Genomic DNA, 26,359 nt, shown 5'->3' with positions numbered 1-26,359 from the left:
ACATACTCTCCTCACGCCCTGCCTTGTCATGGGGCCCAAAGGATACAGGGAATGGAATGGACTATGGACTTGAAATCTCTCATAAGCCAAAATAAAGCTTTTCTCGCTTCCTTCCGTTCCTCTCTCCAGTGCCGAGTGCAGCACCAGAAGAAGGAAGTTTCTCCAGTGGAGGCTGAATGCCACTGGCTTCCAGTAGAAACAGAGAAACTCAGAGTCCTAGGCCATGCGCAAGACTTCCGATCTCACCGGGGATGTGGAAAAGAGGTTTTCCCACCATATTACAGTTAACTCTTTTTAATGAGATTGCCAGTACTGGACGGAAGTGGATACTTGAAGTTCTGAAGCCAGCAGTGATACCTCAGTGTTACAGTCATTTGGTCAAACCTCCATATTAATGGGAGAGGGTGCGGGTGAGGTGAGGGCTATTCCCCAAGCTGATCTGGAAAGACTGGCAGCTGCCTCACAGCAACCAGGCAAAATTCAGAGGTGGTCAGAACAGTTCCTCTGTGGCTGCCTGACTGGCTGTCAAGCCCAAGGGTCTGACAGTGAATTCTTAGGGGAGGAGGGGGCCTTTGTTCCCCAGAATAAACTGCAATCTCAGACAATCTTTGCTGAAGTAGATGGTGCTGGCCCCTTTAGTTCCTGTGAAGTGGGGACTTATAAATCTTGGGCAGTGGGGAGATTGGAGGATGAATGGGTGTCATTAGCTGGAACCAGGATGCTGGCAAAGCTGTATTTGCACGGGGAACTATAACAGCAGACAGGCTCATGGGACTGACCACCAGCACCCTTGGGGCTGTATCATGTGCTCCTGAGGTAGGCAGAGAGACCAGTGACAGCGTTGTCCTAAACCTACCATTCTTAGAATGAGACTTTAGGTCTCAAATATGAGATTTCCAGGGTGTGAACATGCTCCATCTCAGCAGTTCAGGCCACTTCCCCTGGAAGCATGGTCTACAGACCCCACATTAAATCTGTCTATCTCAGGCATTTTATGGGTGAAAGAAAGGAACCTAACACAAATACTACAGTTTTTTTTTTTTTTTAATGACATGAACAAAAAAACAAAAAATTGAAGGAATCTATTAGCTCCCAAAGTAAAAGCAAGCACTTGTTGCTAGGAGTCGGTGAAGCTGCCCACAAAACAAGGATGCAGCACAGGTATTTGCAGTAGTGGTCAGAAGAGTGTCAACACTCTTCAATGGCAAAACAGAAGTACAACATCAGTTTCTTAGTAGCAAAAGAAATGTAAACATTTTTTCAAGAGTTTATATTTAGAAATACTTACTCTAAAAACTCATAACAATGTATTTCTGCTCCACAGGGCAGTTTTTGTTTTGTTTTTTTCTTTTTCTTTTTTCTTTTGGTTTTTCTAGACAGGGTTTCTCTGTGTAGCCTTGGCTGTCCTGGACTCGCTTTGTAGACCAGGCTGACCTTGAACTCAGAGCAGATCCACCTGCCTCTGCCTCCCAAGTGCTGGGATTAAAGGCGTGCGCCACCACGGCCAGCTTTACAGGGCAGTCTTAAAGAATATCCCATAATCAGTTAATATGGGGCAATAATGTGTAATGCACACAGTGACACATTTCATCCATAGTAGGGAAACACAGCATACTATTTTGTGCTGTCATTCCGATTTTTATCAGACTTCAAAAAAACTTTCCATTTCTCTAGTACAAACACATAGACATTCAAACACACACACACAATTGACTTTTTCCACTTTACCATTTTGATACCCTCCCCACGGCACAGCATTTCGTACTTCTGTCTTTCTGGCAGGTAATCCACAGCAATCCCTTTTTTCTTTGGTGTAGTTTTCTGATCAGATTGGTCACCTGAAGTAGACTTATTGGCATCTTTTTCTTTACTCATTATATACTCAAAATATATTAAATTACCATTAGCTCTCTGATGTCCCGGATCTATTAGAGAAAAATAAAGTGTGTACACAGGCAAGATTAGTTATTCCATCATCAGAAAACAGCAATATAATACAGTTTGTTTTGCTTTTTGCTTTTTCAAGACAGAGTTTCTCTGTGCAGCCCTGGCTGTCCTGAACTCACTTTGTAGACCAGGCTGGCCTCAAACTCACAGAGATCTGCCTGCTTCTGCCTCCCAAGTGCTGGGATTAAAGGCGTGCACAATCATGCCCGGCTTCATAATACAGTTTATATAACATAAAGTTTACCTTCCTAATTAAGATGCTTTTGAGAAAGGAGGCACTAATGTAACTGATTAATGCCCAAACAGGATGTAACTAGCACTGTCCAGTCAGTCAGGGCATACAGTCGCTCTGTATAGAAACAGCTGGGGACAGCAGCAGGTCTGTTTCTTTAGGCAGCAATCACTGTTCCTGCTTTGAGAATGTTACTAATCAGTCCAGAACAATGTTCAGTCTGATGTCAATTGACACTCCAAAGTCTTAGCTGGGCATGGAGACAGAGGCAGGAGGATCTAGGATCTACATAGTGAGTTCCAGGATCGCCAGGGTTAAAGAGAAACCCTAGGGGGGGTGCGGGGGGGGACGACCACAGGAGGGAGTCTTACTCATTTTAGTAATGGTGGGAAAGATAATTTTGTGGCTACAAAGTAATCACTATGTTAAAGACAAAACAGACCCACTTCATAACTAATATTCCCCACAGATAAATGCAGACCAGTTTACATCTGAGGGCTCAGTAGATTTCACCTCTAAATTTATAAGAAGAGAAAAGGAAACTGAAGATTTAATTTTCAAACATGCCAAAATCTACTAACTGCCTCATAAATTGCTACTGTTAATTTTTAGCTACCCTTTAGAATGGAAAAGCCAGTCCAAACAACCACACACTAACAGAAACAAAGAGCAGAAAGTTAGAGGCGTTACTTGTGGTGTGAGTCAAAGTACTTCGTCTGTAAAGAATTCCTAGTTCTTCTGAAACTGCTTACAATGTATGTTATGATATACAATAAAAATCTAATTATGAGAGAAAATAAATGTGTATGGAGAAAGGGAGTATGCTACAACGAAACAAAAATAGTTGACTGCTCTATGTTTTTCTGAATTAATAAATTTTCTACATTGAATACAAAGTATAATTTAAATCAAGAGAAAAACATATCAAACAAGGTACGGTGGCACAGGCCTTTACTCCCGGTACTCATGGAAGCAGAAGCAGGCAGATAAGCTGTGATTTTGAAGCTAGCCTCATCTACAAAGCCAAGGGCAGTCAAGGCTACACAGAAAAACCCTATCTTGAAAAACAAACAAACAAACAAACAAATAAAATACCAAAAGGAAAACAAATGTTATGTGAACTAATATCTTGATTTATTCATCTAAGAAAAGCCAATTATCATAAAGTTGATTTTCAGATGATCAATCTTTTTGAGCAGTCTCATTTTTCTGACATCTATTATCTTAAAATCATAAAATAATTTATTAGGGGCTAGAGAGATGGCTCAGAGGTTAAGCACACTGCCTGTTCTTCCAAAGGTCCTGAGTTCAATTCCCAGCAAACACATGGTGGCTCACAGCCATCTATGATGTGAACTGATGCCCTCTTCTGGCCTGCAGGTGTACATGCAGACAGAGCACCGTATACATAAATAAATCTTTAAAAATAAATAAATAAATAAATAATTTATTAAATGTTCTTTCTTCTTAAGGTATCAAAGGCTGCCTGAATTTATTATTTTATACATTCTGAGACCCATTTCCAGAGAGTGCAGCATAGCAGATCTTGGGTAGAAATCAAAGAATTTGGGCAGTTAGAGAAACGGCTCAGTGGTTCAGAGTACTTGTTGCTCTTGAAAAGAGCCAGGGGTCAGTTCCCAGCACCCAGATGCTTTCAAGGAGTGGGACAGAAACCTTTTCTGTCTAGCCTTGGTGATCACTGCACACATGAGATACACCTACATACACACAGGTAAATACTCTAATTTTTTTTTTAATTCTTCTATCACTTTCCTAACATTTGAATATGAAATGCAACAAGGCAATTAATATTCTTCAAATGAAAGCAGTTAGCAATTACTATGGTAAGTCAATTTTTTCAACTGAGTTTGATCCTGTTTCTTATTTACACTTCGTTTTTTTGTTTGTTTGTTTTGTTTTTGAGACAGGGTCTCACTGTGTAGTCCTGGCTGTCCTCGAACTCACTATGTAGACCAGGCTACCCACCTCCCACTGCCTCCCAAATGCTAGAGATTTAAGGAGTGTGCCACCATTACCTAGCTAGTTTTACCACTGCCTAGCTAGTTGCAGTTTTACCACTGCCTAGTTAGTTGCAGTTTTTAAATTCCTCAAAGGAAAGAAAATGGCAGAGAACAGAGTAACTTCTGTGGCACTAGTAGGTGAAAAGGTCAGTTGCCATTTACTTTGAGAAAAAGCAGTGAGAAGGCAAAGTGTGCCTGGTGGAGGAAGCCTCAGACTGCTGATGAGAAGCACACAGCGGACTGTGTGACTGGAGAGACAAGCAATAGATATGCAGATAAAGTAGATCCCCAGCGTAACTAATGTATATTAGGCCAGATGACATACCTAGTTCAAGAAGCTTCTTTGTAAGCAAAAGTGCCTTATCCAGGTCTCCCTGCTGGTATACTGCATAGCTCAAATAATCTAGAACAGAGACTTTGTCTACAGGGGAAACCTCTCCTTCCTCCAGCTGCATTAGTGCCTGTTCCATCCACAGTTCCGTGTGGTAATAATCTGCTTCTGTATAGGCCACTTTGCCCAACTCAAAGCAGTCCTCAGCTGTTAGAAAAGACTTGTGCTGCACTCCTGCAAAAAGAAAACAGAGAGCATTGGGAATCTTCATATTGTACTATATTTACTTAGGGTTACATAAATTTCCAAGTGCTACTAACTTTGTAATAATCCCGTGGTAAGAAAAGCAAAATCAGCTGGGAGTGTTAACACATACCTTTAATCCCAGCACTCAGGAATAAAGGCAGGCAGTGAATTCTTTGAATTCAAGGCCAGCCTGGTCTATATAGCAAGTTCCAGGACTGTCAGAGCTACACAAAGTGACCCTGTCTCAAATAAGTAATTAAACAAACACAGAGTAACAATTAGCCTAATTTTATAAACAAACAAAATAATTTAACATAATAAAGATCACATAACTGGTACAGGAAATGTGCCTAAAGAGCCTAAGGCCAGTGATATGGCTCAGCAGGTAAAGGCACTAGCTAGCATCCATGTTTGATGACCTGAGTTCATCCCTAAAACTCATAGTGGAAGGAGAGAACCGACTCCCCAAATTGCTCTTTGACTTCACATACATGACATGGCACCTATATGGCACAGACATACATGAAATAAATGTAAAAAAAATTTTTAAAAAGAACCCAAGACTTAGATGAAATCATGTAGCATATATGTTACATATTAACATCTGTGTAAGGTTACTGGGTATGTGTTTTCATTTATCAAATATATATGAAAGATAAAGTTACCAAAATAGAACATTAATTAAGTTAAAGCATACTATAACACAGCAGGAATCATGAAAAGCAACAATTAAAAAAATGAGGTTATCTATCTTGCTTAAGGAACGATCCAAGCAAGAGATGAACAGGAAGACGAAGAGAAGAAAAAGCAAACCACTGACTAGTTTATTTTCTAAAGAGTCCTCAGTGTCTGTCATTACCACCTCCTTTTATCTCTTAATTTTTGTAATTTGGATCTTCTCTCTTTATTTAAATTTGGTTAAAGGTTTACCAATCTCATTTATTTTCTCAAAGAACCAACTCTTTGTCTCATTGATTCTTTGTACTGCTTTTTTTGTTGCTGTTGTTTCTATTGTATTCATTTCAGCACTCAGTTTGACTATCTTGCCCCCTATTCCCTCTGGGTGTTATTTCTTACTCTTGGGCATATACCTGAAGGACTCCACATCCTATCACAGAGACACTTGTACAACCATGCTTATTGCTGCTCTATTCATAACAAGCGAAAATTGGAAACAGATGCCCATCAACAGATGAATGGATAGGAAAATGTAGTGTACTACTCAGCTGTTAAACAAAAACAACAACAAAAACAAACAAACAAAAACCCAAAACCCAAAGGTAAACAGATGGAGCTAGGAAAACAAAACAAAAAACCATCCTGAGTGAGATAATGCAGACTGAAAAAGACAACGTGATACATATCTATTATATGTGGACATAGCTGTTCAGTCAGCGTGACCACAGCAGTTAGGCACAGAGTCCAGGACCAGAGGGGAGGAAGAGGGTAGTTATGGATAAACAGGAGGTGGGCGGGGTGGGGCAAAGACAGCTGGAATGGAAGAATCAAACAGGGAAAGGGAGGGAAAGGGGTTAAGGGAGGAAAATACAGGAGTTTCTCCAATGGAGTCTCACTGGGTATGCAAACAACACTTGCTGGCAGGCCCCATACCCAGCAGTAGATGGCTAACACAAATTAACTCAGTGGTATTTTTGGAGGTTTTTTTGTCTCTCATAACTTTGTTGGCACCTTTTTTTTTTTTTAAACCTTAAACATCGTTTGCTTGTATGTTATGGTTTCCAATACTGTTTGAATGGGTTTTATGTGTGTGTGAATGTGTGGCTCGGGGCCTGTATTTATTTCTTGTGATTTGGGGGGGAGGCTCCCCCCATTTTGTTTTGTCCTATTTTGTTTCTATTTATTTATTTATTTATTTTTAGAATAAAGAAAGGAAGGATGTATATCTGGGGAGGTAAGGAAGTAGGAAGATGCTGGTGGAGCTGGAGGAGGACAGTAATCAGAATATAGTACATGAAAAAAAAACCTACTTTCAATAGAAAAATAACAAAATGGCAAAAACCAAAACAACATTCCTGTTAAATTTATATAATTTATATAATTATCCTAGTGAGGGAATGAACCCACCTAGAGTGGCAGGTCTTCCTACCTCAATGTATAATAAAAATAATCCCCACAGGCCAGCTGGAGGCCCATCTACTCCCAGGCAGTTTGACTTCGGTCAAATTGACAAGTAATGCTAAGCAACAAACTAATAAAGAAACAGTCTTACTATAGTCCCTGTATGGGATGGGATGGTGCGTGTTATGTACCCAGGCTGGCCTCAAACTCATGGCAATGACATTTCAATAGCTGGAACTGGCAGGGGCACATTTAAGCCATGGCAGATGATATATATATATATCCATATCCTAACTTCTTAACAGTTTAACGTGATATAATTCCAGAAACCAAAGAATCAAGTGTTTGACAGTTATGACTGTGCTGCTGGTACATGCCTAAAACAAGATCACGATTCAGCAACTCTGGGTGTTTAGGAGCCATGTAAAGCACATTACAGGGAGAGTACACATCAGTACATGCGGACAGCACAGTAACATTCTGCAAATGGCCCAATATTCTGGCAGTGTTATGAATATGCATGATGCTAAAGGGCAGACCTTCAGCTATTCTGCTTTGGTAAAGTGATTCTGGTTGTCCTACTGTCTATTCAAAATTAGTACAGAAGACCATCTGGGGACTGGGTTTTTGGAAAATAAAAGTTAAAAAAAAAAAAAATCAACACAGCATCTAAAAATTAGAGTATTCCATAGTGAGCATGAAGGGAACAAGAGAAAATAGGCAAGAAAATGGGAGAAAGAAATAATACAAGATGGTGTTTGCTTACCTCTCTAGTTTCATGTCTCACTACTCTCAGAAACCAAATCTCATTCCTGACTCATGCATGTCTCACTGGAACCGTGTCTGTGTGTTCAGCCATCCAAAGTACCTGTTACTTATCCGAATACAACAGGCTCACTCCCTTCTGGCCTTCAGACAATGTTCCATCTGTCTGGAATACTTCTTCCTTGCCCACTCCTGTCCACTTCCTCCCCATTCTCCTGGATAAAGCCTTCTTCACTAGATCTCAGTTATTTTAAATAAGTCTTCCAAAAGCCTTCATCTTCACTTCTATGAAGCCCAGAAACAGTATCTCTTCTGTGTGCTCCTATTACATATCCCCACGTCCCCCCTTCCAGGCAGTCATTGTACCATTATCTTGAGAACCTAAGTGCCTCAGCTGACACTTAGTTGGTCACTTTGTACTGACGTTAATAACTACACGTATAGCACATTTGATGTCTGCTGAGTGGGACTGTGAACCAGAAACAAAATTTTAAATGTTATAATCTTATCAAGTGCCAACAGAAATAGAAAATAAAATATATAAATCTGAACACTTATACAACTTTTCCAGTTTATTAAAAAAAAAAATCTTACTTAACATATTAGTTACTATCTCAGGACTTATCCCAAGCAAAGAGAGATGCACAAGAAAGCATCTTTATCAATAACCATCTCTCTGTCATAAAACCATTTTCCATCTGACCACAGGCAACACATTTTTTTTCTCCAGGAGTGAAAGAAAACAGTGAGCCATGACCTCACAGAAAAAGTGACAGAAGTAAATTAACATAAAATCAGATGTAACTTAAATTTTTCTTTGCCCAAAATAGGTTGTGTACTATAATAGGTTACATCATGCCACAGAACTTTTTTTAAATTAAAAACAATTATGTGAATGTGTACTCTGCCTGCATGTACTTTTACATGCCATATATGTGCATAGTGCCCATGGAAGACAGAAGAGGGTATCTGATCCCCTGGAACTGGAGTTACAGATGGCTATAAGCTGTCTTGTGTGTGCTGGGAATTTAACGCAAGTCCTGTGGAAGAGCAGCCAATGTGCTTAACCACTGAACCATCTCTTTAGCCTCATATTACAGAACCTTAGTATCTGTCCGTATTCAGAACATTTTAGCTTTTAGTTAACAAACAAACATTTTGGTGATTTATATACCAAAACACTTAAGAAACAGCAGATGTTCTAAAAGAAACACTGGAAACATTTCTTTTTCTTATATACTAAAATTACTTCTTTAGGTTGTTCTTGGGAGGCCGAAGCAGGCAAATCTCTTGAGTTCCAGGCCATTTAGAACTAAATAGAGAGACCCTGTCTCCCCCCACTCCCCAAAAAAGCAAGCAAGCCAAAAATAAATAAATAAAAATTTAAAAATAAATAAAAGGGATAAAAAATAAGCTACAGTTTTAGAACTTTACAAACGAAAGCCAGGTATAGGATATATGCCTGTAGCCCAGCCCGCAGGAGGCTGATATAGGAGGACTGCCATGAACTGGAGTTTGAGACCAGCCTGAATTGCAGGGGACCCCGTCCAACGGACATTAAAATGTGAAATTAGATTTTCCTAGTGGACTGAGCAGCTGGACAACAAACATGGGTGGATGGAAGAGTCCTCTTACCTGGAAGATTGCCCTTTGAGATGGTGTCTGTGTCCAGATTATAGGTGTCTTGGAGACGAAACAGAGCTTTAGCTGCCCCAACCTGATCTTCATCATTAGGGAAGTATTGCCTCTGAATGGTTAGGTTAGAGATGAAGCCTTGAAATAGAAAAAAATGGAGTATAAAAAAAACTCATCATATTTCTACCATACCATGAAATTTCTACATTTTCTAAGAAACAGAGAGGGGAGGGGGAGAGACAGAGACACAGAGAGAGAGAGAGAGAGAGAGAGAAAAGAGGGGGGGGGGCGGAGAGACAGAGACACAGAGAGAGAACAGACCATTAACTTCAATTCCTTAGTCCTGTTAAAATGTGAGCAATCTGAGATCACTGCAAAATTACATCCATATTAGTAAAGACTAACTAATAATAATCGTTTTTACACAAAATAACAAAGAAAAACAAAAAACCCAGAGGCCAGGAATGGTAGGTAGTGCATGCCTCTAAACCAGGAACTCCTACAAAGACAAGTGTTTCAGGACAGCCTTGAATAAATAGTAAGACTCTGCCTCAAAATGCTCAAATAAGCCAGGCATGCTGGCAAATGCCTTTGTCCCAGCATGGGGAAGCAGAGGCAGGGAGAGTCTGTGAGTTCCAGGCCAGCTATCAGTACACAGTAAGACCCTGTCTACAAAAATACAGAGACACACAGAAACAGAAATACAAGGCTAGAGATATGGATCAATGGTAAAGTACCTGTCTAAAATGCACAAAGCCGTGCGTTCCACCCTCAGGACCCTTTCTCTGACACAAACACTAAAGGATTTATATAAAATATAGTTAAATCAAACTAACAAATTACTTGGTAATTTTCCCTTAAGAAAAACGGATTATAAACAATCCTTTAAAGAAAATGTGATTTAAAATGTTAGTAATAGGGCTGGAGAGATGGCTCAGAGGTTAAGAACTCCAAGTCCTGTCAACCACATGGTGGCTCACAATCATCTATAATAGGATCTGATGCCCTCTTCTGGCCTGCAGATGTACATGCAGGCAAAGCACTATATACATAGTAAATAAATCTTTAAAAATAAAACAACACAACAAAAACAACAAAGCTGCCGGGCGTGGTGACGCAGGCCTTTAATCCCAGCACTAGGGAGGCAGAGGCAGGTAGATCTCTGGTGTTCCAGTCCAGCCAGGACTGTTACACAGAGGAACCTTGTCTGGGGGGGAGGGGGGAAGGGATGTTAGTAACACAAATGTCATCACTATAAATAATTTCATTAACTCATTGTCAACTCTCTATTTTTGATCAGTAACCATCAGGTATTTTTAAATTAGGAGAAGCACACACATGAACACATGAACAGCTAGCTGGAAGAAGACTTCCATTCTATCAATATTGTCTATTTCAGAGCAGTGCTAACAATTTCCATAACGTTTCTTATGCATCAAAACAAACCAAATATGCTGCTAAAACCCTCCCAAAGAAAAAGAGAAAAATGTATATGTGATTACATAATCCCACACACAAATTATGAGATGACTACCACACACAAAAATGCCAAAGCCTCAAGGTTCATATTATAAAAGAATTAAAGGTGTGTGTGGGGCGGGGAGGAGAGAGGAGAAAGAGGAGAGAGAGAGGGCACGCGCACATAGGAGACAAATGGCATTTATCTTTGTAAGTGTCCTCAGTGTGTTAATCCAAGGGCAAAATCCTGTTCATGGCAAACTAGTGTCCATCTGCCATTATTTTTCATTGCCCTATAGGTAGTAGTGTTTCTTCTTTATCCACAGGAGACACACACAAAACTGTTAGTGGTTGGAAGAAATCACGGATAGTACCAAAATTTTACAACTGTTTTCTTTCCTACATACATACACATGCTCAGTATCTTTTCTAAGTAACAGGGTGAGTATCATGCAGTGTGGGCGCAGCTTGTGCAATCGGAGGTGCAAAAGCAACACTATAAAGAATGTCTTTTTCCTTAACAATTTTTTGAACACAAGACTTACCTCTTACCAAGAATCTTAGAAATAAAGGAAAGCAACATATTATCAGTTGCTGAGTCAGGAACGTTTGCTTACAGGAACACTGTTTTGCTTCTCTCTGATACATCTGAGTTGCAGTGTCATAAAGCTTGCACTTGTGGACCATGTGTGCTCATAGCATGGGGCTAAAGACTCAGGGCAGGGCTACCCTGCAGGAAGGGATCCTCACACCTCACAGGGCTAAGGACTCAGCGCAGAGCTACTCTGTAGGAAGGGGTCCTCACCTCACAGGGCTAGGGACTCAGAGCAGAGCTACCCTGCAGGAAGGGTCCTCACACCTCACAGGGCTAAGGACTCAGAGCAGAGCTACCCTGCAGGAAAGGGGTCCTCACACCTCACAGGGCTAAGGACTCAGGGCAGGGCTACCCTGCAAGAAGGGGGTCCTCACACCTCATAGGGCAAGAGAAGAGTTCATCTCACCAGTCAGAAAGCCACAAAACTTAACTTACAGTTTACTTTGACGTTTTCCACTTAACATGTTGGAGCTGTGGCTAACTGGAAGTACCATGGGCCAAGAGTCTGCAAGGCTATTTTACTGCCTAATAACACAGGTAAGCATTCTACAGAGTATTTTATCTACATAGACAGTGGAGCTTCGACTGTACCTTACATAATCCCTTATAAATTCCTGGCTTGGTTTTCTTTGTTTGTTGTTATCTAGAACGCCAACACTCCACCTGTAATTTTATTATTTCATGCACAAAGACTTCTGAAAATTAATGTAGTTTCAATTTTTAAATTTATTTCCTACATTAAGAAAAATAACCTTAAACAAACACAGCTGACATTCCTCTTTGTAACATAATCTGCCCTTAGTACTAAAGTTATATGCCAACTAATCTAATCATTTCTGTAGATCAAAAGGTAAAAATCAAGCCAGGCATGGTGGAACACTCGATAGGCAGAGGCAGGTGGATCTGAGTTTGATGCCAGCCGATCTACAAAGCAGAGTTCTAGGACAGCCAAGGTTACACAGAGAAGCCCTGCCTCAAACACCCCCACCCCCAAAACGGTAAAATCACCTATGTTGCCACAAGTATTAAATGTTACTATTTTTTTTTTTTAGATCAAATCCTCCAGATTTCAACTATCTCTAGTTAAACCAAACATACTTACAATAATCCAATTACATCACAAACACTCGATGCACTGGGAAATGACGTCGTGTTCAGTTCGAGGTCTCTTTACACTTACCATCCGACATATCCTTGAGGACCAGATTCTCCAACTCACTCCACTCGGTGTTCAGACGCTTCATTAACTTGAATGCATTTACAGGATGCCCAACAAACCCTTCCGGATCCTTTGTTGCTGTATTGGTAAGCCGGTCTAGCTTCTCTGCCCATCTACAAATATCAGACAGAAAACTGGTGCACTAAGCCAGGCGTGGTGCACATGCTTGCTTTGTTTCTGAAAGCAGATCTTTTTTCAAACAATGCATTCTGATTATGGTTTCCCTCTCCCAACTCCTCCCACTTCACCACCACCCACACGTGACACATGCTTTTAATTCCAGAAGCAAGTAGATCTCTGTGAATTCAAGGCTAGCCTGGTCTACATAGTAAGTCCAATTAGGAAATGGGACTACTTATAAGCTTTTCACTAAAACCATTGTCTATAATTTCTTTTTAAAGTAAAATTATAAAGACTATCTAAAATACAAGATCTTACAGGGGAAAAAAAAGACCCTAACTTAATAGAATTTAAAACCAACTTTTGTGTTTTAAACTACTTCTCCCAAATTGAATCTTATCTTAGTCAAAACTAAAATTTAATCACCCAAAATTTTCATTTCCCTGTAAGTCTTAAAAGGATAAAATCACTACTATAATATCCGGTGCCCAAGGAGGCCAGAAGAGGACATCAGATCTCCTGGATCCCTAGAACTTGAATTATAGACAGTTGTAAGCCACCATGTGGGTGCTGGGAATTGAACCTGGAGCCTCTGAATAAGCAGCCAGTGCTCTTAATTGCTGAGCCACCTTTCTAGCCCCTTATACATTTCTTTTTTTGTTTGTTTGTTTTTTCTTTAAAAAAGAAAGAAAGAGCCGGGCGTGGTGGCGCATGCCTTTAATCCCAGCACTCGGGAGGCAGAGGCAGGCAGATCGCTGTGAGTTCGAGGCCAGCCTGGTCTACAAAGTGAGTCCAGGATGGCCAAGGTTACACAGAGAAACCCTGTCTCGAAAAACCAAAAAAAAAAAATAAATAAATAAATAAATAAAATTAAAAAGAAAGAAAGAAAGATTGGATCTGATGTTGGCACTCAGACTAGCCTTGAATTTCTGGGCTCAGGAAATCATTCTGCTTCAACCCCTTGAGTAGCAATAAGTAACGATGAGCCCCGCCTAATTCATATTAATTATTTTTTGTTGTTGTTGCTTTGCTTTTTGAGATTATCGTATTATGCAGTCTAGATTGGTCTTCAACTTATGATCCTCCTGTCTCTATCTCCCAAGTGCTGGAATCACACACATTTGTGTGCAACCATGTTTAGCTAATTTACAGCAAATCTTTACACTCTATGTAAAAAATGAATTTTAAAGTGAAACATCAGCCAGGTGGGATAGTGCACAGCTTTAATCCCAGCATGCCACAGGTAGAACAGGTCAGCCAGGGCTACACAGTGAGACAGTCTCAAAAACAAAAACATCAACACTAAGGCACTCAGTAAACAAAGCACAAACTCTCAGGTCAGGATTAAGTATAAACCTGAGTCAATGACATTAACACTCAAGGAAAACCACATGGCTTTTATATTAGGTATCAATAGTCATACTTATCACTGTAAGCTCTACAACTGGAAAGCTGCTCCAACAGGTGCTTAGGTGGGAGACTGTGGAAGACACTAGCACATCCACATCCCACACCCTCACCCACACACACTCCTCCACGAGGTGATGGACATCCGGACCTTCAGCATCAGGAGAGCTTTGGGCGTGTCTGTGGTGTTTTCAGAGAAGACTCACCCTCAATGTGGCAGCACCTACAGGCCAGCCAAAGAGGAAGCCTGACATCTCCTCCATCTCTATGTCTGCTCACTGATTACCATTATTTGAGCTGCTCTGTTTTAATGGAATGAAACTAGAGCAGCTGAATTGTGAGACAAAGTAAATACTTTTTCCAACAAGTTTTTTCCAAGTTACCATCACAGTAATGAAAAAGCTACCTAGGAACCAGGGAGATGGCTCAGGTGGCAAAGTGTTTACCAGACAAGGGTGGACACTTGAGTTCAGATCCCCAACACCCACACCAATAGCAGTGTTCGTCTGTCATGCTACAACCGGGGAGGAGGACACAGGAAGATTCTCAAACTTGCTGGCCAATTAGCCTTGCCAGGTGCCCTTAAGAGACACTGTCTCTGCCCAACTTTAGAGTCTTGGGCGACAGCTCAGGTAGCAAACTGTCTCTGTCATCTTCTCATCTGGGAAGCTGCTAACTTGCACTCCCAGTATATTCAGATAGTCAATTTTATTCCTTCTCAAGTCTCTGATGGGGTTGAAGATGATAGTTTAGTTTTATAATTAAGCTTAGTTGTTTAGGGGTTAAGATGCTTTTAGGTCTAGATAGATGTTTTAAGTTGATAATGATGAGGTATGATAGATACTGATTTACATTCAGAATTTTAGATGCACCAAGATAGGAAAGATGTTTTCTTCAAGGCTGCCAAATACAAATAGCCAAAACACTAGGAATGTAACATTCATATAATTCCTGATTGTGTCATGGTTCTTCATGCCATAGGTAGTTTATTGTATATATGTATAGTAATATAAATGTATGTGTAACAAATTAAAAATATTTAATAAAAAAGTATAGAAATTAAGAGAGAGAGAGAGAGAGAGAGAGACAGACAGACAGACAGACAGACACCCTGGGTCAAAAATAAGAGAGTAATAGAGATTCGGCATCTAACGCCCATCTTTGCATGCTACACTTGCCCATGTGCACCTACAAACACAAGCATGTACAAACACCTAACCCCCAAGCTGACACACATGAAGCCTAACCCAGGATTAGCCCTTGTTTTCCTGAGCTTATTCTTTAGACGTTTTCCTGGCTTTCAGTTCCACTCCATGCTTCAGTACAAAAGAGAAAGCATTCAGAAGGAGCAGGAGCACTTACTTTTTTATTTGTTCTAACTTGTCCTCTTCTGCTTTAATATAGTCTTTTAGTGATGTCACTAGGTCTTTCTCATTATGGATCAAATCAGTCATCTGACCTATATGGGAAGAAGAAGGTTATGAAATAGTCACCAATATAAACCTTTTAGAGCTCATCAGGAATCCTTTATCCTACAGAAAATTTAATTGAATGGAACAGATATATTGTAAAGGATCATTTCCCCTCCTTTTTTTTTTTTTTTTACTCAAATAAATCCAAATAAAATTCTAATGAATTTTGGTTTTAGTTTTTGCAACTAATAAATTTCAGAAGCTTGGGCTATGTTAGGACTGTTTTCATTTCCAAACTTAGATTAACAAACAACAGTACTTTCCAAGAATTAATGTTCATCTTTCACCGCCTCTGCTCTTCTACCTCATCATTAGTTTTTAAGACTAGCTGGAATCAAATGTTTAATCAATTAAAAAAAAAAAAAAACACTTGAGAAGGTTGCAAAAAAGTTTTAAAATTTGATTTTTGAAGAATAAGAGGGCTCCTGCACCTTGCTTGGGCAGCAAGCTCCTGCTGGTGTGGGTGCACGTGTGGGAGAGCTGGCTCTGCCCCTGGCCAGCTGTGGCACTGGGTGAGCTAGATGGAGTAGTGCTGGGTGGTGTGGCTCGGTAGAGTTGGCAGGCTGGCCAGCTCCTCTGCCGGCCAGGCCCAGATGCAGGGCTCTGAGGTGGCCCACTTCAATTATCTCTCTACCCCATCTCGGAACTACTGGATCTTGGGAAGGGTCCAGTCCCCACAAATCCCAAGCTGCAGGATCTCCATGGCATGAGGCAACAACAGGATAGCTGAGGAGTCCCAGTGACGATCCAATACTGACAGTGTAACAGAAGCCTGGAACCCGACCAATGACTCATTGCAATGGACATTTGCAATTAAAAGAGTGTGACAACAGGGTATACTGTGGAACACACCGTAACAGGCTATAGCTTCCACAATGACATTATTTTTTCTTTTGTGGAGGACGTTGCAAGGGCGGAGAGTGGACACGAAGGGACAAGAAGATGAGCAGGATTGGGGTGCATAATGTGAAATTCACAACGAATCAATAAAAAGTTAAATAATAAAAGTAGAGTGCTTAATAAGCCAGGTGTGGTGGTGCACACCTGTAATCCAACACTCAGGAGGCAGAGGCAGGCAGATCTGAGTTCAAGGACAGCCTGGTCTACAAAGTGAGCCCAGGACAGCCAGGGCTTTGTTACACAGAGTGAGTGCTGGGGTTAAGAGTGCACCACCACTTCCCAGCTTCAACACACTACTTTTATAATATTTTTTTTTTAAATTATGATGTGGGAAAAAATGTTTACAGTTAAGTAAAAGCAGGTTAGATGGCTGGAGAGATGGCTTAGTGGTTAAAAGCACTGGTTGCTCTTCCAGAGGTCTTGAGTTCAATTCCCAGCAACTACGTGGTGGCTCACAACCACTTATAATGTGATCTGATGCCCTCTTCTGGAATTCAGGGGTACATGCAGAACATTCATAAATAAATAAAATAAATCCTTTAAAAAAAAGTTAGAAAGTAATGTGCAAAATTATACATACATGCATTAATTATGTGTAGAGATTAATCACTAACTTTCTTTTTTTGTTGTTTTATTTTCGTTTTTGGTTTTGGTTTTTTGAGACAGGGTTTCTCTGTGTATAGCCTTGCCTGTTCCGGGCTTGCTTTGTAGATCAGGCCAGCCTCAAACTCACAAGAGACCTACCTCCCTCTGCCTCCTAAGTGCTGGGATCAAAGGTGTGTACCATCACCACTTGGCTTATTTTTTGAAACAGGGTCTCACGACTAGCCTTGGCTGGCCTGGGTCTCAGTATGCAGACCATGCTTAGCCTCAAGTCCCTGGAGACCCGCCTGCTTCTGCCTCCAGTACAGAGAGTAAAGTCACATGCTACCACACCCAACTATCACTAAATCTTTCTTATGCTTTTCTAAATTTTCCTAAGTTTCTAAACATAATACAAATTATTTCTGTAATCAGGAAAAAATAATTTAAAGAAAACCAAGGCAGGTAGTACTATAGTTACTGCCCAGGCACTACAGTCTTATAGTATACTCAATAAACTTTTTTTAAAAAAGATTTATTTATTTATTATGTATACAGTTTTCTGTCCGCATGTACACCTGCACACCAGAAGAGAGCACCAGATCTCAGTATAGATGTGAGCCACCATGTGGTTGCTGGGAATTGAACTCAGGACCTTTGGAAGAATAGACAGTGCTCTTAACCTTTGAGCCATCTCTCTAGCACCCCCTTCCCATTTTTTTTTTTTAAAGATGGAAGAAAAGCACTGACATAACTGATTTTTTTTTTTAACAGTACTTTTAGATAGGCAAGGGGTAAAGCAAGGTTAGTCTTCATGAATCCATGTTTTTACCAATTTAAAAATACAAAAGCATACACATTTTAGAATATAAAACCCAGTAAACAACAAATAGCTCAGACTTACCAATTGAAGTAAAGAAGCCCGGGTGGGCTGAAGAGTGAGGCAGTAGAATCCCCAGAATTAAAATACCCCAGATCATCTTGGAGCACTTCACAGGTTCACACACCTACAAGAACAGCAGCAGTTAGTCTCCAGGCTGCCCCTGGAATTGATGTTAATTTCTATAAATCAACCTAGTAACAGCTAACTTATGATTTAATAGATTTACATGTTCCATACAACCCACTCATTTTCCTTTTACTATTACAAGTAATGCAACTAAACATTTGTGGCTTTTTAAAAAAGGATTTATTTTCAGCACTCAGGAGGCGGAGGCAGGAGGATCAAATGTGAGTTTGAGGCCAGTTAGGTCTACAAAGCAAGTCCAGGACAGCCAAGGCTACACGAGGAAACCCTGTCTTGAAAAAGCAAAAATATTTACTTTTTGTTTTGTTTTTGTTTTTTTGAGACAGGGTTTCTCTGTGTAGTCTTGGCTGTCCTGGACTCCCTTTGTAGACCAGGCTGGCCTCGAACTCACAGCAATCCTCCTGCCTCTGCCTCCCGAGTGCTGTGATTAAAGGCGTGCGCCACCACGCCCAGCAAAAAGATTTATTTTTAATCTTCATAAGTGTGTGTGTGCATGTGTGTGTAGTTATGAACATGTGAGTGTGGGTGTCCGTGGAAGCCAGAGGCATTAACTGCCCTAGAGCTGGAGTTACAAGCAGTTGTGAGCCACTAGATAAGGGTGCTGAGAACAGAACACACGGGTCCTCTGGAAGAGCAGAAAGTGTTAGCAGCTGAGCCATCTCTCCAGTCTCAGTGGCTTTTTATATAGTATGAAAACGGTTTCCCTTTTATCGGGATCTAAAATGTGAATTTTCCATAAAAATACAATGTAAACATCACCAATATGCTTTTAAAATGTTAGAAATAGTTTAAAAGAAAAAATTCAGAGCTCTGTAATCCTTTAAAAATTTTAAAAAATAGATTTACTTATTATAAGTAATTTATGTATACAGAGCTCTGCCTGAAGGTACACCTGCAGGCCAGAAGAGGGAATCAGATCACATTATAGATGATTGTGAGCCACCATGTGATTGCTGGGAATTGAACTCAGGACCTCTGAAAGAACAGTAAGTGCTCTTAACCTCTGAGCCATCTCTCCAGCCCTAATTTAACCCATCTTTCCCAAATATGGCTGTAAACTTTTAAATTCAAAGTTGTGGATTTGGAGGTGATAAAAATGTTCTAAAACTGAGGTGGTCGATTATTTTATAATTCTGTGAAAGCACTACATCATGAATAATGAAAGAAATGGGATTGTATGGTACTTTAATTAAGCATCAATAAAGCTGTGGTGTTTTTGTTTGGTTGGTTGGTTTTTTGTTTGTTTGTTTGTGACAGGATCTCGAGTATGCAGGCTGGTCTTGAACTTACTATATAGCCAAGGATAACCTTGAATTTGTGATCCTCCTGATAACTCGGACTACAGATGTTACCACCATGCTCTGTTAATGTGGTGCTGGAGACAGAACACCCCCAGCCACGGTGCTACTATGTTAGGTTGTGGAGAACACTAAAAGAACTAACGGCCCGATACATTTAAACTAGTCATTTCTCAGTTTTGTGGATTAGCTTGGAGGAGGAACGGCTGGCTACTGTTTTGTTTTGCTTGTGTTGTTAGGAAAGGCTAATGGGGTACCTCTTCTCTTACTACCGTGTTCTATGTTTAAGAAGACACCCAAGCCTAGCACACAGCTGTGACTTCCCCCACATTCAACCTGGTAGCAAAGCCCTTCTTTTTCATTCTTGTGTGTGATGCATGTGTGTGCATGCAGAAACTGAGAGTGACGCCTGGGGTCTCCCTGGTCATGCTTCTAACATGACTCAGTGAGGCAGGTTCCTTCAAACAAACCCAGAGCTCACTGGTATGGCTAGTGTCTGTACAGCCTGCTCTGGGGATCAGGTCTTTGCCATCTAAGGCTGGACTTACAGGCAGACTGCCATGCTCACTTGGCATAATACCTGCATTCTGGGGGTCTGAACTCTGCTCTTCACAGTCTGTTAACCATAGTGCTCTCGCCACCCCTGCCTTCTGTCTTTTTCCACTGTCTCTGAATAGTCTTTTCCAGTGAGGACTATTCATGACAAGTGAGGGTCTTGGGTAAGAATGAAAGGCTCCACCTTGCTTTACCAGCTGCCGTGCACTCCTCCACCTCCCCTACCACAACCGTGGGCTTTCTCCCTGCTTTACATCTGTTAGGTTGACTTGCCACCCTGTATAATCCTCTGATCTTTCCCATGTTAATTTGGCTAAGCCAACAGCTTCATGAGAGGCCAAACTAAAAGCCTCCTATTCTACAAAAGCTAAAAAGTACCATCACCGTCTCCCTTAAGTTGAATCTCAATAAAAATAGACCACCACAATAAAATGGCATTCTGGAAGAACTCGAGTTTGCTACAGATTTCCAGATACTTCCAGAATCACACAGTAGTGAAATAGTTTTCTTGGCTGCCTTACAGTGATCTGGGGAAAGCTTCTAGAATGTAGCAGATGCAGGCACTTCCTCTCTTGGGCTCCTGCCAAAGCACAAAGCTTTTCAAAACACCAGGCTGTCTGAAGAGTCTAGAATTTTCTCAGTGTTTAATCAGATTTCTGGCATTATATTCTTAGTGAATAAATGCTATTTCCAGAAAAAATATACATGCTTTTTTTTTACATGCTTTCAATATATTAATTGAAGGCTAATCACAAGCATTATGTATTTTTAACTTTTATGATAAAAGTTTAGATCTGTCAGGTAAGATCATTTTTATTACTAAAATATATTATTATTAAAGATTCTTTATTTTCTGCCATTGTATATAAACCTCAGAATAAACCAAGAACCATTAGCTTACAGAAATAACTAAAAGAGATTTAAAGTGGTATTCTCCCCCCAATAACTGTTTCTTTTCCCATCAGCCTGGCATGGTGGCACATGCCTGTAATCCCAGCACTCTGGGAGGCAGAGGTGGATGGATCTCTGAGTTCAATCAAGGCCAGCCCGGTCTACAAAGTGAGTCCTGGACAGCCAAGGTTACACAGAGAAACCCTGTCTCGAAAAACAAAACGAAGTCTTCCTTTTTGTTTTACATTTATGTAAATGTATGAGTGTTTTTCCTGCATGTTTAGGTGTACCACATGCACACCTGGTGCCCTCAGAATCCAGAAAAGCGTTTGGAGAGGAGGCTCTGAGCTACCATGTGGATGCTGGGAATCAAACCCAAGTCTCTTTTAAGAGCAGTTAGTGTGCTAAACTACTGAATCATCTCTCCAGCCTCTTACCTTTCCCCATTTTTGTTTTATGCGTATGGGAATTTTGTCTGTCTGTGTACCACGTGTGTGCGGTGCCTGCAGAGACCAGAAGAGGGCATCAGATCACCTGAAACCAGAATTTACAACTGGGACTCAAAGCCCAATCAATGCCTCTGGAAGAATAGCTAATACTCCTAACTCCTGAGCCTCCTCTCCAGCCCTGAAAACTATACTTTATCACGTATAGAGTCTATATAAAACCCCAAAGCCCTATTAATATGAAAAATAGATGTCTGCTTCTTCAAAATAAAGTTAACAAAGATCAAACAGCCATAACTAAAACAGTGTAACACAACAAGTTATAAGGGCTATGAAAGCTGGGAATTTATAAGCTTAAAAATAAGAAAACAAGTGCAGGGGACGGCTCAGCAGGTAAAGGCACTTGCCAACAAACCAAATGACCTGAGTTCAACCCTCAGATTCCACATGGCTGAAGGAGAGAACTGACTCCACACGCACAAATCATAGCCCAATCCACCCCCCACCCCAACCCTGAGCAGTAAAAAAAGCTAGGTGTGCTAGTCCACACCTTTAAATCCTAGAACTCAGGAGGCAAAGGGAAGCAGATCTCTCTGATCTCAAGGCCATCCTGGTCTACATAATGAGACTCGGTCTCAAAAACAAGAGGAGGCCAGAGAGACGGCTCAGAGGTTTAGAGTATGTACTGCTCGCAGGGATCTGAACAAGGCTCTCAGCAGCCACACTGGGTAGCTCATAACCACCTGCACCTCCAGCTCCACAGAATCTGATTCTTCTGGCCTCTGCAGGCATCTGAGTGCACGCACACAGGTGTACACCCATGCACACACATGTGCGCACACACCACACACACACACACACACATTTTTTTAAATATCAGAAAATAAGGCTGGAGAGACAACTCAGTGTACAACATGTCTTGGCTCACGTGAGGACCTAAGCTTGTCCCTAGAACTGTAATCTGTGTTCCTACGGTGAGATAGAACACAAAGACAGTAGGATCCCAGGAAGCTTGTAGGCTAGCCAGCCCGTATACACAACAGCAAAACACAGAGGCCAGGTTACAGGCAAGGTGGAAGGTGAGAACTGACACCTGGGCTTAACCTCTGACCTTCATACACTTTTGCCTGCACAGACACACAGACACACACATTAGGGTTGAGGTGGGGGGGGGGGGTAGAGAACACAACTTATTAAAATCCAGATGGTATTTAAATGAACGGTTTGTATGAGGCCATTGAAATAGCTCAACAGGCACAGGTGCTGGCCACCAGCCTGAGGACCTAAGTTCACTGCCCAGGACCCACATGGCAGGAGAAAAATGAGTCCAAGTTGTCTTCTGACCTTCACATGAGCACCATAGCACATGTGCACATACTGGCACACAAAGTAAATAAAATGCAATATATGAAAATTTTAAATGAAACCATTTTTTAAAAGTATAGCTCTTCTATGGAGTCCAGACCAATTAACAAAACTCAAGAGACACTAATAGTCAAATGAATAAGGAAATTAGAAACTCAAAAGGAGAAGCTATGTTTGACAAAAAAAGTGTTTAAATTTGTACATGTGTACTCCCAGCAGCACTTAGGAGGCTGAGGCCGAAGAATCAGCAGTTCAAATCCAGCCTAGGTTTTAAATAGTGAGAAAAGTGTCTCTAGCAAAACAAAAGGTAAAAATTAATATAATTGTAACTGTGTGAGAAAATATGCAAAAAGAAATCGTAACAATGTAGGCAAACAAGCTGGGCATGGTAATACACGCCTTTAATCCCGGAAGGCAGAGGCAGGCAGATCTCGTGAGTTCAAGGCCAGCCTGGTCTACAAAGTGAGTGCAGGACAGCCAGGGGCTGTTACACAGAGAAACCCTGTCTCAACAAACAAAACCAACAAAAAAGGGGAAGGAAGAAAGAAAATACAGAACATAAACTTTTTCATATACCTCTGCAGGTTTTTTTATTGCATGTATGTGTGTGTGTGATGTGTGTGAAGTGCACATATATTTTGTTTTTAAACTAACATTCTACTTACTAACTCTGAGCTAGATGGTTTTTCCTTCAAAGCAACTATCAGGTAGTGAGCTTCACTAACATAGTGGCATGCCTGCCCATTGTCCTTCCTGGAAATAAACATATAACCCAGAGCAAAACAGTTACTGGCCCCTGTCCTCAGGGGCAAAGGGTCAAGGAATGAGCCTGTGAATGGGAAAAGCAGGACATCATGGAGCTGCTCAACTCAGATGTTGATGGGATCTGACCGACCATAGATTCCAGATGTCTGGAATCTAAAGGCAAAGTAACACAGAAACAAGGATTTCTAGTCACAAGGACTCTTACTCTTTACAACTAGTGCACTGAATCCATGAGACACACATATGATTTCCCAACACATGCAAGGAAGCCTTTTACATAACTCTTGTTTTCAAGCTACTTTAAAGTTCAAGCCAATACAGCATCGCTCCAAAAGGACCAGCAAGACAAGCTAATTGCTGCTATACAGCTGTGGCTCTCAAACACGGCCATGAGAACCAGCTAAACATCTGGAATAAACAGCTTTAAAAATGTACACATTTCCGGTGCTGCTGGTCAGACGACAATACTCTGAGAGCCACTGGATACAGAAAAACACTGAAATCACAAAAACAGAACTCTCCCTTTGAAAAGAGCTTTACTCTTCAATTTATCTTTTGGAAAAATAGATTCACTCTATGGAGTTCTTATCTGTTTTAATACTATATCTCATTTACCCACATTTACTGAACAAGCTAAATGTCATGTTACTAGGCAAGGCTTTATTAATCGCATTTTTAAAAAAACAATGATTTTAATTACGATGTCCTATTTCCATTTATTTCTACCCTCTTCAAGTCTGCAAAGAAATCCCTATAGAGTAGTTATGAGTTAAGCTTCCAAAGGGATAGTAGAGCATTAAGAAAAAGTAAAAGCTGGGCGTGGGCTGGGCCTTTAATCCCAGCACTGAGGAGGCAGAGTTCAAGGCCAGCCTGGTCTACAAAGTGAGTCTAGGACAGCCATGGCTACATGGAAAAATCCTGTCTCGAGAAAAAGAAAAGAAAAAATAAGATAACGACTGCTCCATAGTTGTTAAGCATGGAATAGAATTAATAATAAAAGTAATCATTTTTATTTTACATTATTTATTTATTTAGGCCTTGAGTTCCCGATGATCCCCCTATTCCTGCCTCTGGAGTACTGAAGTTTCAGGATTCCTGAAAAGACTTACGGAGAGAAGGGAGAAGAGATGAAGAAAGGAGGAGAAAACAGGAAAGAAAGACAAAGAAGATTCACAGGTGCCAAGATGAACTTGGTGTTGTAGCAAAATGAATCATTTCTTGAAGATAATTTGTGTGCCTGACGTGGCAGCACAGCCCTATAATCCCAGTACTTAGAGGCTAAAGCAAGAAGCCTGTAAATGTGAGATGAGCCCGTGGTGCTAAAACTAAGACACATAGCACAACTGCACCAAAGGGAAAAGGACTCGGTTGTTAGAGAAGAGATTCATTAATTTTGTTTTGTTTTGTTTGTTTTTTGAGACAGGGTCTCTCTGTGTAGCTTTGGCTGTCCTGCACTTTGTAGACCAAGCTGGCCTCGAACTCACAACGATCCACTTGCCTCTGCCTCCGGGTGCTGGGATTAAAGGTGTGCGCCACTATTCCTGGCTTCATTAACTTTATTATACAATCCTGTAACAGACATGTATATTATCTTTAGTGTGAATGTTATATTTTTTTAAACTGTGGGAGAAAAGACGAATAGAAGCAACCTTACTGTAAGACAAATTCTCAGGTATGCCAACATAAAAGTGCCCTGCTACATATTCAACACAAAATTCTTCTGTCGTTCTTTTTTCAGGAAAGTCTACTCCCGCATACTCAACAGGGCAAGCAGACATGGGGAGAGATTTTGAAACAGTTCTGCTACACTATAAACATTTACTGTGTTATCAGCGCGCACTGAATTTCAAGTACAGTTCATTTAATGGATTACTAGAACGGGCCATCTGGCAGATATTTTATTAGCCTTTCAGCCTCATATTTTCCTTCTAAAAAGTTGCAACATTTTAAGAAAATTCCTCTTTCCCAGAGCCATCATCTACATCTTAACAATGAAGACAAACTAATGCTTGCTACTCTAGTCTAAACTCTGCCGGACATTAAACGTTCTCTACCAGACTCCTCCTAAGTCTCTCCATGCCACCTACAGTTGCTTCACACCGTTTAGAGAAGCCTAGCAGATCTCATATTGTGTGCTCACTTTTCATCTTGCGACAGTTTTCACGATCAACACCAACCCTGGCTCCTAGCGAAGGCTGCCACGACCTGCTGCGTGATTGGGCTTGGCGTGCTTTTCAATCGGAGCAGGACATGTGTTACGAAACCACCTGGCAATTACTAAAACACCTGGCTGAACTTCTAACCCTCCCTGCAATCCTCCAAACTGTCATTGTCCTAACCTTTATTCCACAAATTGCTATCATACTTCTGATGGAGAATTGTTTTAATACTATAATAAAGTTTTTAATAAAAAAAAAATTAGGAATACTATAGTATTATTCTTTATTTTTGGACGGTCTATCTTAGTTTAGCTTAGCTTAGTTTAGAGACAAGGTCTTTCTATGTAGCCTTGGCTGTCCTAGAACTCACAATGTAGACCAGGTAGCCTCAAACCTGTGTCTGCCTCTGAGTGCTGGGATTAAAGACATGCACTACCACATCTGGTTGAGACTGCCTACTTTCTACTATATATATAATAGACTTAATTGTTTCAAACATCTTAGGAACACAGACATCTCCTACCAAGTATGGTGCCACACATCTACAATTCAAGTATTCAAGAGACTAAAAGTAGGGTCCTAGAAACCTACAAGTAGAACATTATGATAGGCAGATTTGGGCCCAGGGGTCCCGCTCAAACTAAGGCACCAGCCAAGGACAATACAGGAGGTAAACTTCAAACCCCTACCCAGATCTAGCCAATGGTCAGAACATTTTCCACAGTTGAGTGGAGAGTGGGATATGACTTTCACATGAACTCCGGTGTCTCACATTTGACCATGTCCCCTAGAGGGGGAGACCTGGTGGCACTCAGAGGAAGGACAGCAGGTTACCAAGAAGAGA

At 40.8% G+C, this 26,359-nt stretch overlaps 1 protein-coding gene across 1 annotated transcript in view; it reads right to left on the bottom strand.

Annotated features, from left to right (window-relative positions):
- Positions 1–26,359, bottom strand: part of P4ha1 (prolyl 4-hydroxylase subunit alpha 1) — a 61,222-nt gene that overhangs the window by 21,261 nt on the left and 13,602 nt on the right. The window contains exons 2-7 of the mRNA XM_051153085.1: positions 17,914–18,016; positions 15,418–15,514; positions 12,490–12,641; positions 9,257–9,394; positions 4,526–4,765; positions 1,729–1,925 (exon numbers count right to left, since the gene is read on the bottom strand). Of these exons, the coding sequence (XP_051009042.1) occupies positions 1,729–1,925; positions 4,526–4,765; positions 9,257–9,394; positions 12,490–12,641; positions 15,418–15,514; positions 17,914–17,989 (900 nt within the window). The 5' untranslated portion in view covers positions 17,990–18,016. The remainder of the gene's footprint in view (positions 1–1,728; positions 1,926–4,525; positions 4,766–9,256; positions 9,395–12,489; positions 12,642–15,417; positions 15,515–17,913; positions 18,017–26,359) is intronic.

This window comes from Acomys russatus, chromosome 11, assembly GCF_903995435.1.
Source record: "Acomys russatus chromosome 11, mAcoRus1.1, whole genome shotgun sequence".
Classification (NCBI taxonomy): Eukaryota; Metazoa; Chordata; class Mammalia; order Rodentia; family Muridae; genus Acomys; species Acomys russatus.
The sequence above is the reverse complement of the archived record's forward strand: the minus strand, read 5'-3'. Positions and strand labels throughout refer to the sequence as shown.